Source organism: Equus asinus, unplaced genomic scaffold (genome assembly GCF_041296235.1).
Source record: "Equus asinus isolate D_3611 breed Donkey unplaced genomic scaffold, EquAss-T2T_v2 contig_1, whole genome shotgun sequence".
Lineage (NCBI taxonomy): Eukaryota > Metazoa > Chordata > Mammalia > Perissodactyla > Equidae > Equus > Equus asinus.
Window position 1 is genome coordinate 168,817 of NW_027224738.1, and position 14,423 is coordinate 183,239.

Below are 14,423 nucleotides of genomic sequence, written 5' to 3' on the forward strand. Positions count from 1 at the left end.
AAGATTTGTGCATTTTACTATATGTCTATTATTCCACAATAAAAAACAATTTGTGAATATAAATGAGAACCAATTTATATAAGCCTCTAAACTTTGCCCAATTATTGAATATAGCAACAGAAATTTTCAGAGGAGTACTAAGTATTAGAAATTTCCCTAAACGGTATGAAACTATTTTATGGTAGTTATTTTAGTTTCCTGCAATAAATTTAAAACATTCTAAAATTTTCAACTTAAGTTAAAACTGTACCATCAACCGCACAACAGTACAATGGATGGATAATCATGGGTATGATCACATTTTGGAACACTGTGCAGCAATGACAAGTAAGGAAGCACAGCGGCACTCATAAACATGGATAAACCTCACAAGTGCAAGGTTGGGTGAAAGAAACAAGTCACAAAGAAACTATCAAAGGTAGTCAAAAGGAGCTATATCGTTATGCATGCTTATACAGGTGGCAAACCTAAAGAGATGCCAGAGAATGATGAAAAAAGCCAGTCGTTACCCCTCAAGGGAGGGAGGAGGATGCTGATATAGGAAAGAACCACAGATGGCGCTAAGGTACTGGCATCGTTCTGCTATGTTTCTTCACCTGGGGGGTGGTTACACACGGGTTTACTTTAGGATTGCTCTTTAAGTATAAAAGAGCCATACTAACAAGTAAAAATCCAATAATCAGCTATTTCATGGTCCAGAAAGCCCAGGGGTTTACCCTTTGGGAAACTGAAAGTAGTTGCAGGTAGCCGGCATTATGTGTAGAGTTGCCAGATTTAGCAAATAAAAATAAGAAATTACAGCAAATAAAAACACTGGATGCTCAGTTACATGTGAACTCTGATAAACAATGAATAATCTTTTAGATAAGCATACCCCATGTAATATCTGGTCCCATGCAATATCTGGGACATACACGTACTGAAAAATAATGCGCTGTTTATCTGAAATTCACACATTACTGAGCATCCTGTATTTTATCTGGCAACCGTAAATATGTGGCAAGCTGCACAGGCAGAAGCAGTTCTCGGTGGCCCGGTGAGGGGAGTACTCAAAGGAGGGCCAAGGAAAGGGAAGAGAAAGAAGAAGAAAAGTCTTAAATTAGCCTGACCCTAAGCTATTTGAACAATAGAGTAAGTGAATTAGCTGAGTTCATCCATTATTGCAATAGTTCAGGAGTAATGAATTCACACAATGTATCAAATAATTTCTATCAACAAAAAGCAGTATCAGCAAATGTTTAAAAGAGCCATCAGTGTTTCTCCTAAAAATTGTGTCTCTCTCACTACATCAGCCTCTCTTCTGATCACTTGGGATGAAAATATTGTGAAAGATAGCCTTGAGGATGCTCATTCTGTGACTAAGTTTTCTTAATCTGTAGACAGTGATTAGGAGTCAGGTTGCAATGTAGGTTGTTTCATTTTGTTTTTATTCTACAAATATTATCTGACCACCTATCATGTTCCAGGAACCCGTCTTAGACCCAAAGGACAGATAATGAGTGACACAAACATAGTCCCTTCCTGTGGAGCTCAGAGTCTAGGCCCTAGTGGACTATAAAATAGATAGATAGATAGATAGAAAGATAGATAGATAGATAGATAGATAGACAGACAGATAATTACATGCCCTTGGGAAAACATTATCTAGCAATAGTGGATATTTGCTCTTTGCTGCCCAGCATCCCTCTTTCTTTTGGGAAACCATCCAGACTCCATTTTATGTTAATTTGTTTGCCTGGAATTGATCCACAAGCCCGTTGCCACGATTGATGATGTTTGATTCAAAGATTGGTATACAATCCAATTAGAACTGATGAACCCTTGAGAGCCAGTAAGTAGAGGCTTCTGGAAAAGGGAAGCATTCCCCCCTGCCTTTGGTAATGGATAGGGGAGCTATCCAGATGATCAGGGCCATCAGGTACACACCCCTAGAGGACACCATTCACATACGCAAAAGATGAAGTCATGACCCAGGAAAAGCATCCTGGTGACATTGCAGAGCCGTGATTCAAGATGAACTGAAACTCCCCCCAGATTTTTCAGTTACATTAAGCCAACAAATCCACCCACTTCTTAGAGCAGGTTGAGTTTCCGTTTTCCGTCATTTGCAGCATAGAGTCCTAACTGATGCAATAAAAGTCTAAGAGGAAAGAAAAGGTTTCTTGCCTGTTCCCAACCTCCAGTTTCATGCCCCGGAGGTAATCACTGTGATGCTGCGTTCAGACATTTGGGTGCACACGTATGTATAACGCATGCCTTTCATGCAAATCGAATTGTATTGTATACATGGTTCCACCACTTGCTCATTCTAAACTTATGTTGTATTGTGGAGATCTTCATTTGTTGATACAGACTATTCGGCAATTGGATGTATCATCATCAATTTGATCTGTCTTCCACTGGTGAAAATTTATTTTCTCTTCAATTTTTTACTATGATAAACAATACCTTTATACATATATCTGTGTGCATTCATGCAATTATATCCAAAGGGAAAAAACCCTAGAAATGGAATTGGTCTTTCAAAGGGAATGTAAAAAATGTTGCCTTCCAGAATGATTATACCAATACAGTCTTCTCAAAAACACATGAGAATGTTTCTTCTCCACCATTAGTAACACTGTGTTTTGCCAAATATAAGAAATTTTGCCAATATGATAGTGAAAAGCAGTATTGTTTTCTCAATTTGCATTTGTTTGATGAGTGTATACACACACATAGACACACATGGAGAGAGATTCATATATATTTAGGCTATATATTTTATAAATTCATTAGCTATTTTTCTATAAATTCCCCATTCATATCCTCCACAGATTTTTCTCTTGGGTCATTTATCTTGTCCTTATTGATTTGTCTTTACATATCAGGAAAATAGACCCTTTTCTCATACATGTTCCTTTTTTTTTAAGTATGCTTTTCCTTTTTTTTTGGTGAGCAAGAGTGGCCCTAAGCTAACACCTGTTACCAATTTTCCTGTATTTTTTTTCTCCCCAAAGCCCCAGTTCGTAATTGTATATCCTAGTTCCAAGTCATTCTAGTTCTTCTATGTGGGATGCTACCGCAGCATGGCCTGGTGGGCAGTGTGTAGGTCCACACCCAGGATCCGAACCAGCAAACCCCAGGCTGCCAAAGATGAGCACATGAACTTAACCTCTCGGCCACAGGGCCCACACCCATACATGTTCTGAATATATTTTTCCAAGTTTGTTGTTCACCCTTCAGCATTGCTTTGTTTCTTTATCATTTTTTTAAGTATAACATTTCAAGTGTACAGAAAGCAGGAGAGAATTATATAATAGCACCTATATGTCCACCATCCAGTTTTAAAATGTTACCGTGATTTTGCAATATTTGCTTCACCTTTGTTTTTTAAAGAATAAAATGTTACAGGTACAGCTGAAGCTTCTCTTCCACTCTCACTGATGCCGTTCTTCTCCACGTCTCCCCACAGGTGACCACCACCTCGAAGGTGACGTGCATCATTTGTGGAGACCCTTTGTACACCTGAAAACCCCCTCACATGCACCAAAGGTTTAAATATTTTCCTGTGTCTTTTAGAAGAAAAAAAGACAGCAATAATGAATTGTCTGTGGACAGTTGTTCTCAAGTAAGCCTTCCCGGGATCTGCAAGCATCTTTCCAAGAGAGACCAGGTTCACATCGTTGCAACAGTGAGGCTCGCAAAGTTCCCGTGAGAAGCTGTTCACAAACTGTGCCACCTTCTGACTGATGTTGCTAATAAAGAACAGAGAAGAATCTGCCCGTCAAACTTGCCTCAAAGGAGGTCGTTGAGTTGTGATTGGATATATTATATATTATACAATAATTTATTTTGACCCTAGGAGAGGTTCATTTGAAAAGGGCCATAATACCTCTTTCTGCCCACTTTGGAGCAGATTTTAGCTGGGGTCAAAGCTCTAACGTCTGCCTCTATGAAAGGTTGCAGGCAGGGGGCCTGGGGCGTTCCTATCTGCTCGGGCACATGAAAAATGAAGACATTTCCTGAGGAGGCTGATGGAACCAATGTGCTCATGTCTGAACGTTTTTGCAGAAAGAATTAAAGGACGGTAAAAGAAACTTCTGAATACTCTCTAGTCTTTGGATATTCTGAAACTTCTACCTCATTGCTTATTTTTAAAAGAACCCAAATTGGGCTTGGCCTAAACAAGGGAGTCACCTGTGATTTTGACAACACCTTAAACAATACACTCCCATGGTTTTATACTTTTTCACAGATCTGTTTCTTTAAAAAATGTATATATATAATTTTTTAAAATTATAAAGTTTCTATAAATTGCACCAGACTGTGCATATCATTCTGCAATTCAGCATGGTTATTCACTATGACTTCAAAATTTATCCATGTGGATGCATATAGATTGAGATTATTCCTTTTAACTACCGAATAGTAGTCCCTTTTATGAATATATTTTTCTATTTTAAAATTAATAAACATTTAGATTATTCCTTTTTCCTTTAGTAAAAACAATGCTGCATTGACATATCTCCTTGTGCACGTGTCCAAGGATTTCCCTAGTGTGTCTGTCTACAAGGGAGGCTGTTGGTTTGTGAGTCCTGCACCCTCCTTACTGGCTATTGTAAAGTGTTCTTCAGCGTGGTTGTCTCCTAGAGTTCATACTTTTCCCTAGTAGTAAGTGAGGATTCCTCTTACCCACATCCTTTCTGTCTCTTGTGTGTATCCTCTGTGTTTGGGAGTTGTATGATTTTGATAGTAGTATAATTTATCAAACTATTGCCTTATGGCTCCTGGCCCGTGTGTGTGTGTGTGTGTGTGTGTGTGTGTGTGTGTGTGTGTGTGGTGTAGGGTGGTGTGCGTGTGTTTTGTCATGTTTAGAGGTTTTTGGTCACGTTTAGTTTTGGCAGTAAATGGTTACTGCAGCTTAACTTGCAAATATAGTTTTCAGGTTGTTCATTTTGTTTCACAACGATGACATTAAAAGAGAATAGTACTAATAGTCCAGAAATCTGGTAATCCTGCAGCAGGATTCTATCCAGACTGTGCAACACTTTGCCTGCCAGATATTAAGGGAGGCTAACGGTGAGGTTAAATTAAATTCAGAAACCTTCAATTGGGAAACCATGCTAAACACTGTATGTAGTAGCCAGACGTCTTCGTTGAAAGGCTTCTGCTCACTGCCCAGAGCCGGGTTGTCTAATGCAGCATTGATAACTGTATCAGGTCGAGGGCGAAGATTGATCTGGAGGGTTCAGTACTGATGCTCCTTTCTCCCTATCTTCCTTGTCCTACATCTTTTGAATAATGTTCACTTTCTCCTCATTATCAGGTCAAAGTTTCAGGAAAGTCCTAGATGTAACAAAGTTCAGGCTAAAAATTTTTGAAATGTTAAGCTTATGCAAGACATTAAACTTTGTCACGCCATCCCAGCCAAAAATAAACTAAAACTCCAAACCTGTCGCATAACCAGACGTGACATCTGCAGAGCCGGCCTGTAGAAATAAGCAATAAACTACACAGTGAACAAGGAACATAGCAGGTGTGGTCAATCAGGAAGAGCTTTTTGACACAAAATGATGATATTTTTACTTCTGGAACAATCAGAGGTATGTTCTTATTTTATGTGTTCAATCTTTTTTGTAAAACATATTATTTAATAACAGTATAAGATCTAATAATGGTTTATTGCACTATCTGTGGGGGTGAGGGTAGGGCTTACTTTCTTTCACCATCTAAATGTCCCTAAAAGAATCTTTACCTCAACACGTGCATTCCTCCAAATTATGTGTGAAATTTCCTTTGAAGAGAACTCAAATACTTCAGAAAAGTTTGGATCCTACATAAGCAAAGTCATTTTGATTTTCAATTTTCATGATCTTTAGAAGGCGGTAATGTCTTTAAACCCTTTTGGCTAGAGGTGGATTTTTTAATAACGTGAAGAAAACAAGTCTTGACTCAAAGCACGTGGAAAGACATCCGTAGTTTTCAAAGCCTTCTTAGACCATTAGGGTAAAGTCTTCGTAATCCTATTCTCTCCTAAGCAAACTCTAAGGCACTCATGGTTACAATTTGTGTGGCACATCTCATTTCTGTATGACATTTTGGTTACTTAATTATTGGAACTCACCATTCCATAAATCTGCGCTTGCCATTTGCCTTCTGACTCCAATTCCTGCCTCGTGCCTTCCTGCAACACCAGCTCTCAGGTGAGATGGGTCAGCTCAGACCTGAGGAGGGAGTGACGGCTGCTTGAGATGATGGAGATGTTGGATTCAGAGCAGCTGCTTGGGAAGCAGGCAATTGTTCTGAGCAAGAAGGCTCAGTGCTTCAAGGCCGTTACTCTCAGCCCAGGAATAAAATTCTACGGGACACAGTTTAATTGCTTCAAGATTCAATTCATAACCCTTTTTCCTGCATCCTGTCATTATTAGGCCATTATTTTTTTGTCCCTTTTATTACATTCCAACAGATCCAGGCAAATATTTGCAAATATTTTTAGAGATGAAGCTACATGTGACTCTTCACTCAAGTGCTGAGTGACTACTATCATAGGCTACAACCAGTAAGCAGTGAAGCCTAGACAAAGGTCCGGATACGAAGGGTAATAATTAGTATATTCATCTCTCTTGTTTGTAGTTCCCACAGATACTAAGTGGTTAATTTATTAGCTTAAGAAAGATACTTCACTGTATCATAATTGTCAAGGAGTGAAAATATTGCCTAAAAGCATTGGCCAAGCTGTGCCTCTGCTGTGAAATCTTTTATGTAGGAAACGTTAACGTGTCATCATATGCCGATAGGAACCAAGGCCTTTGAGGAAGGTATAAGAAATTAAAGACCAAAATCATTTAATTTGAGAATAGATGCATTAACAAGATCAAATACAAGTTACTTGTCTTTTGTTTCAGATACTACCCTGAGAAAATTTTCCTCGGCACATATTGACTATATTTTGAAGGAAAAGGAGCATAATATAACCTTTGAGTCCTGAGAAGAGCAATTGCAATCAATGGACTTAATGTCTTAAATGGCTTTTATTATCATCATTGGTGGTATATAGAAAAAGGTTAATAAAGCCTCTTTCACAGCTGGAACTTACAAATTAATCCTGTTCAGCAGCATTCTCTCTCTGTGCTCACTAATCAGCTCATGCAGCTGGTGGCTGACGGTCATCTCTTCCTAATTAGAGGAGCACGTGCTGCAGAGCCATCATTCTGAATGAGAGCCATGGTGTTTACTCTGTTTCCCTCACCCTTCCTGCTTCATTCACCGTTAAGCAACCCGTGACAATGACACAGGTTGTCACACAGAGTATGAGGAGATGGAATCACAACATTTGGAGGTAGATTGCTTGGATTTGAGTCTAGGCCTTCAACTAGCTGTGTGACCTCAGGCACGTTACCTAATCTCTCTGAGCCTCGGATTCTCCATCTGTAAACAGTCGTTCCAGTTGCTTCCTAAGTTCTGATGATTAAATGAGATAATACATGGAAAAGCACTACGCAAATATCTTTTTACATTTTTAATTGTTGAAAATTTCAAACCTATTCTAAGGTGGAGAGAAGACAGTTGTACCCTCATGTGCCCATCACCCAGCTTCAACAATCATCCATTCACGGTCAGTGATGTTCATCTATACTCCAACCAGTACTCTCTCTTGCCCCCAAAGGAATCTTATACAGCAAGTTCCAGATGTCATATCATCCCCATGCTTACATATTTTAGTGTGTATCTCTAAAAGGTAAAGTCTCTTTTTTAAAAGCCTAACTATAAAGCCATTATGCTACTTAAAAATTTTAACACATACCTAGTCAGTGGCCATTTCCCAGTTGTCTCATAAAATCTTTTTAGAATTATTTTGTTTGACTCAGGATTTAAATAAGGTCTACACATAGCATTTGACTGACCTGTCTCTTTAGTCTGATCTATAACTGCACTGTTCAACATGGCAGCTACTAGCCACATGTATCCATTTAAATTTAAACACAAATTAATTCAAATTAAATAAAATTAAAAATTCAGTTCCTCCATTGCAACAGCCACATTTCAAGTGCCAAATAGTCGCATGGATAGTGCAGATACGGAACATTTCCACGATTGCACAAAGTGTTATAGGACAGTGCTGATCTACAAGTCTCTCTTCCCTCTCTGTTTCATCCATTTTGATTGTCAAAAAAAACCCAAGTCATTTATGTCATGGAATTTCCCACATTCTGGAGTTTTCTGATTGAATCCCCATGGTGCCATTTAACATGTTCCTTGGCCCTCTGTATATAATTGATGGTTACAGCTAGAGGCTGAAAAGCTGTTTGTCTGTTTCATGAGCTCAAGTCCTACCATGTGACCTTAAGCAGGTAACTTGACCCCTCTAAACGTCCATTCCCTCACATATAAAACAGGAATAGTAACAGTACCTACACCATTGGGTTGTTATGAATGTTAAAGGAGATAATCTGAAGTGCTTGGCCTGGTGCATGGCTCATGGCATGGATTAAGTATACATTAGTTATTATTTGCATTATTATACTTGTTATTAGGCACTGACTCTCAAATCTTAGTCCATGCATTGGCTGTGTCAAAATCCTCCACAGACATAAACAAAAGCTTTCCAGAGATTCTAATTCAGCGGGCTGTAATGCAGTCTCATTATATTTGTTAAAATAAATCTATCAAATCTTTGTCTAGGATTTACTTTTATTAATTGATTTGCATTCAAGTGATTAGGATGATTACAATAATTATCCAGTGAACTCTTAGAATTTTACTAAGATTCCTCTCTTTGGGTATGCTTGGAAAATCTGTCCCTAAATCAATATTGCAAAGTATATACAAAATATTCACCACAGCACCTTTACAATTAAATATTCATTCCATTTTTATTATTATAGCTTAGCCTAGAGAATTAAGTAAACATGTGTTACTTCACTCCTACACACCGTTTAAACGCAGCTAACAGGCTTTCTGAATAAACCAGCCCGCCCCCGGCGGTATCAGGAGTTAGGTTCCGCATATGCTGTCGCCAGGCTGCAGCCGCCTGAGGGGACTCGCCCGGGGCCCCGCCCTCAGAGCTCACACCCGCCGTGCGCTCGCGCCCCAGGGGCCGCCCCCCGACACTCCAGTGCGACTCTGCGTGCACAGGCCAGAGGCTCAGAACCAGCGCCGGGCTGCCCTGCTCGGCCTCCTGGGCGCAGCGGCGTTTGCCCGTGCACGTGCCCTCGCATCGCGCGCTCCGGGGCCGGGCTCCGGGCGGTTCTCGCCGCTGCAGTTCCACCGGGACTTCCGCGCTTCGGCGGCCTGTCTGACGAGCCGCCGCGCCCAGAGAGGTTCAGGTTGGAGCGACACTTGCCAGAGGGCAGCGGTCACGCCAGATCTTCGGCTTCCATTCCGTTTTCGCGCGCTTCTCCCTCTTTGCAAGGTGAGTGGAGCTCGTTTGTGGATGTGTTAGCACAGGATGCGGGAATCCTGTGAAGCGAGTCAATTCGGAGCCCGACGTGAACCAGGTGGGGTGGCAGCGGGAGCGCTCACAGGGTGGAGGCCCGTAGTAAGGACGCCAGTCCTCAGGGGACTCTCGGGCATGAACGGCAGAGGACGGTGTGTGTCTGTGGGGACAGACGGGCAGCGTGTGGCGGGGTGTGTGTGAGAGACGCGAGTGAGCGGTGGGATGCGCCTCCGTGCCGTGGGTGTGGCTGCGAGGCTGTGACAGGTGAGTGGCTGTGCTGGGGTGACGGGGATTTGGTTGCGTGTCCTTCATCTGTGCGGGTGTGATGGCTGTGGCTTTGTGGCGTCACTGTCTGGTGGCTCTGGGCTCCCTGGCGCTTCCTCCTCTTCTCTCCTCACAGCCACTTGGCTGCAAGAGGAAAGTAGGATATTGAGCCCTAAAGGAAGATTTCCAGCCAGGGGGCACCGAGGTTAGTTTGGGAAAGCCTGGAAAGTTCTCTACTTGGGAGCTCTGAGGGGCAGCTACTGTCTCAGAGCCTCGGGGTTCCCAGAGCTCGGACCCCAGGAACGTGCTGTAAACCTATACCCGTAGTCCAGGCTCTGTCGTCTTTTCCATCTGTTTATGTGTATGAGCAGGGCGGGTGTGGACCTGGAGAGTGTCGTGTAAGGGAGTCATTCTGTGCCCCAAGAACAGCCTGGTGCCTGGTGACTTCCTCCTCAGTCCTGCCATCCCCCAAAGAAGAACCTTGGGGAGGGGAAAGAATTGTTTTCATGCAAAAATCAACATTGAGGATAGTTGTTTCTTTCTTTCATAAATTCACTGATTTTAAATTATTGATATAAGAAAAATTTAACAAAACTTTGCAATAATATCTGATTTTTAATTGTCTTCCCAAAAAGATTTCCAAATACTGATTGAAATACAAGAAAATAAGGAATCGTTTTATTTACCCACATGCCTTTTGTTGCTGCTTCAGGGCATTGAGAGTCTTACTGATGTTCTCACTTTATGAGACGCTTGATCACATCAGCTTCTTTGCGCAGGTTGTGATTCACAAATGTCTCTTTGTTTCTGCTGCATTTCGGCGGGAGGGAAATTTCCTCCTCCTCTTTTCTAGAAACTCTTGATGTATGAATTAAAAATGCATTCTCAAGCAAAAGATCTAATTTTGCCCATTATTTTTGTGAGCATTATCAGAGCAGGGCTGATAAGCACAATTTTACTCTAGGAAGGAGAATCGTTTCTTTTATAATACCCAATTAGGGGACATGCAATGTTCTTCAATAAAAATAGCTAACATATTTATATTTATATGGGATTACAACATATTACTAAGTTTTAATGTAGATCATATTTCTCCAACATATTCATGCTAAGTAAGTGATCTTCGTACTCTTGCCTTTACTGATGAAAAACCCAAGACACTAAAATGTCATGAACTCTAAGAGCAGTTACATTTAGAAAATCTGAGAACAGAATCTATGTCTTAAGTTTCAACTGGATACCATTCCCCGGTTATGAGTGTGTACTTTACACTGGGACCAGTATCATCCTGATTAATAATCCTGTACATGCCATCACACAGCAGAACCAAATTAGTTAACCTGTTCCCTGTTAGATTTTTGTGTTTCTAGTTTTTGGCTGTCAAAAACTCTGTATTGAAGATACTCGTACATGCATTTCTTTATCTCAATATTTTCTTAAGAAATGTCTAGAACTAGAATTTGGGGTAAAATAATCAGATTTTTAGTAAATGCTTATCATATGCCAGACCATGCCATCTTAGTATTTGGGGTGATAAAAAGACTCAAATGACACTGTTGATACTCTTATGTTCCTTCTGGTAGGTAAAGTAAACCCTGAATAGGAATAGATGCATTGAAGGCCACTAGGGAGATTCAGATAATGTGACTTGGTGTTTGATAAGGCAGTGATGTCATTCTGACTGCAGCCACCACTGTCGGGTTGCGATCAAACTATGATGACCTATGAGAGCACCATGATGGTAAGGAATTTATGTTGTAAATTTTTACCTTACTTTTTCAGTTGAGATATATACATGATCATAAAATTCCCCCCCCTTTTTTTTTTTTTGGTGAGGTAGTTTGGCCCTGTGCTAACACCTGTGGCTAATCTTCCTCTTTTTGCTTGAGGAAGAGTGGCCCCGAGCTAACATCTGTGCCCGTCTTCCTCTGTTGTGTATGTGGGGTGCCACCACAGCATGGCATGATGAGTGGTGTAGGTCCATGCCTGGGACCCAAACCTGTGAACCCGGGCCACCAAAGCAAAATGTGCTGAACTTGACCACTACGCCACTGGGCCAGCCCCAAATTCACCTTGTAAAAATGTACTCAAAAGAAAACTTTTTACTATATTCACAAGGTTGTACAAATCAGTACCACTATCTAATTCCAAAATATTTGATCACCTTAGTAAGAAACCCTGTCCTTGTCAGCTGTCACTTCCTATCCCTCGTCCTCCCATACTCTGGAAACCACTAACACGTCGTCTGTCTCCATGGATTTGCTGAGTCTTGAAATTCAGTCTACATGGAATCATGCAGTATGTGTCCTTTTATGTCTAGCTCCTTTCACTTAGCCTGAGGTTTTCAAAGTTCGTCCATGTGGTAGATAAGCACATCATTCTTTTACTTTATTTTGGAAAGTATACACGGCATTACATTTGCTATTTTAACCACTTTTCAGTGTACAGTTCTGTGACAGTAAGTACATTCACACTGTTGTACAACCATCAGCACCACCCACTTCCAGGACTTTTTCATCTTCGACTGAAACTCTGTCCCATTAAACACTAACTCCCCATTCCCCTCTCCTCCCAGTCCTGGCAACCACTGTTCTCCTTTCTGTGTCTATGAATTTGACTTCTCTAGGACCCTCATAGTAGAGCAATCGTGCAAAATTTATACTTTTGTGACTAGCTCATTTTACTTAGTGCAGTGTCCTCAAGGTCATCCATGAGGAGTCGGTATCAAAATAGCCTTATTTTTCTGGCTGCGTAATATTCCCTTATATCCATAAATGGCATTTTCTTCATCCATCTGTTGATGGACATTTGTATTGCTTCCACTTTTTGGCTGTGACAAATGTGAACATTTGTGTACTAGTTTTTGTGTGAATGCATATTTCCATTCTCTTCAGTATATACCTAAGGGCAGAAGTGCTGGGTCACATGGTAACTCCTACTTTACATTTTTTATTCTGATGATGATGGTTGCTGAGTGAGACTGATGGGATAAGATAATTGAGCAGCTTTCTGGAGGACGTGGCTAACAGGATGGGAACGGGTTCCATGAAGAGAACTTGCAAAAGGATGTAGCCCCGAGACCAGCAACAATACATATTAGCTATACTCAGGGACTTCAGCCATCTGTCTAGACAGTAATCCAGCAATGAGCATGCCTAGAAACCTGAGAGGAGATTGTGTCACTGGTAACTGAAGGAAACAAAAACCATTTAATAAAACAACCCAAATTTAGTACATTTCCCCAAGACCAACTAAACTCTGTTTAGAAGAATGAACTGTCCACATTTTGGAAAACAGCTTCCACTTAACACACAACAAATCTTCACATGCATAGATATTTTAACAAATGAACATTCAATCAGCAAGTTAAGATATACTCAACAAACAAAATCCCCCATCAGGGGCAAAAGATAAGCACTGTCAACATGTAAATGTAAAACTTTCTAGATTTTTTCTGTCTATTGAAGTCTGATGATTTTTCAGTCGTTTGATATTGAGATACACATATGTTCTTCAAATGGTATCATATTGTACCTATAGTTTTATAACCTGATTTTTCTACTGACAGTGTTTCCGGAATGCTTTCCATGTTCACGATATTTTTCCTGACTTCACGTTTATTACGTGGATATGTTGTAATGTGTTTAATCACAGTCAGTTTTTCTGGAATTGGAATACTGAATATTTCCTGACCAGTTCTATGTCTTTTCTAACCTCTTCAACCTCACCTGACCCCAAGGCCATGAGGTTAGGTGTGCCTGGATGGCGTGGCTCCTTTTCAGTCCTGGAAGGTGTGAATGGAGGGAGGAGGACCTGTTCAGGGCTGGGCTGAGCAGCCTAGTCTCAGGGGCAGAGCAGCTTCCCCAAAGTGGAGGTCTGGCCAGAAAACTGTCTGCTGAAGTGTTTGGGTTTCCTGGGCATTAGGGGAAGAGTTTGGGTTTATCTACAGTCCTTCTAATTTTTTCATATTGTTATGTTTGTACAGTTAGAGGTATTATGCAAAATGGAATGGAGGAGCCAAATGTTACTTCCTCTCATGGTAACCCTAAATTATGCTTGCTCTCATGGTCTCTTTTTCCTTTCCCAGCTCTGGATTCTCTTTGTTCTTTCCCAGTAGAGGAATCCCAAGGAGGACTGATCCGTTTTGGCAGGTGCACAACCATGGTATGTGTAAGTTAGTGTTTCCTTCTCATTGAAATAGTGGGACGTAAATGTTTTCATTAATTGTTCTGAAGCTTCCTACCCAAAAGAACCCCATGTTATTATGTGCTTCCCAGTTCCTCCCATTCCAGTGAACTGAACAATGGTTCCAAATAACCTAGTCCTCCTTATGTGGCCGAGTCTCTTCTAGCCAGTGTTTATGTATTCACTGACCAGATTATTCTCTCCTATATGTTCAACTTAGTAATATTAAGAGCTATAATGGAGGAATGAAGAAATTAAGTCCTGTCAAGAAATGATTTGAGCTTCCCGTGTCAGGACTGTAGTTGCATGAGAGATGGAGATCCCATTTGGCCAAGCAGGGAAAGACTCTGACATTCTCACAGACGTGAGTTTTCTAGATACACGTGATAAAGCCCAGCAATGAACGATCTCTGGAGGCTGAGATCCAATGCTCTGTGAGGTTTTTGGAATTGAATAGCAATATGATTTAAGACTTGAAAATATATGGATCATGGTCCTTGGTAAGGGATTCCTGAATGATAAATATGACTATTTTATTGCTGACTAGGATGCGATG

The 14,423-nt window shown here is 40.8% G+C and overlaps 2 protein-coding genes across 9 annotated transcripts in view; both read left to right on the forward strand.

The window, feature by feature from the left end:
• The window catches only part of LOC139039788 (uncharacterized short-chain type dehydrogenase/reductase y4lA-like), a 91,909-nt gene extending 87,608 nt beyond the window's left edge, over window positions 1-4,301 (forward strand). For 5 of the 8 annotated variants that reach the window (XR_011499969.1, XR_011499966.1, XM_070503344.1 and 2 more), the window contains one exon: window positions 3,455-4,301. Coding sequence is in view for 3 of the 8 variants with exons in the window: in XM_070503350.1 (XP_070359451.1) it covers window positions 3,455-3,511 (57 nt within the window). In the remaining 5 variants the exon portion in view is untranslated. The remainder of the gene's footprint in view (window positions 1-3,454) is intronic. The other 3 variants (XR_011499967.1, XM_070503347.1, XM_070503349.1) reach the window with 1 other exon arrangement.
• A 4,630-nt stretch (window positions 4,302-8,931) lies between these two features.
• The window catches only part of LOC139042819 (centromere-associated protein E-like), a 34,683-nt gene continuing 29,191 nt past the window's right edge, over window positions 8,932-14,423 (forward strand). Inside the window, exons 1-2 of the mRNA XM_070503353.1 lie at window positions 8,932-9,394; window positions 13,770-13,846. Of these exons, the coding sequence (XP_070359454.1) occupies window positions 13,844-13,846 (3 nt within the window). The 5' untranslated portion in view covers window positions 8,932-9,394; window positions 13,770-13,843. The remainder of the gene's footprint in view (window positions 9,395-13,769; window positions 13,847-14,423) is intronic.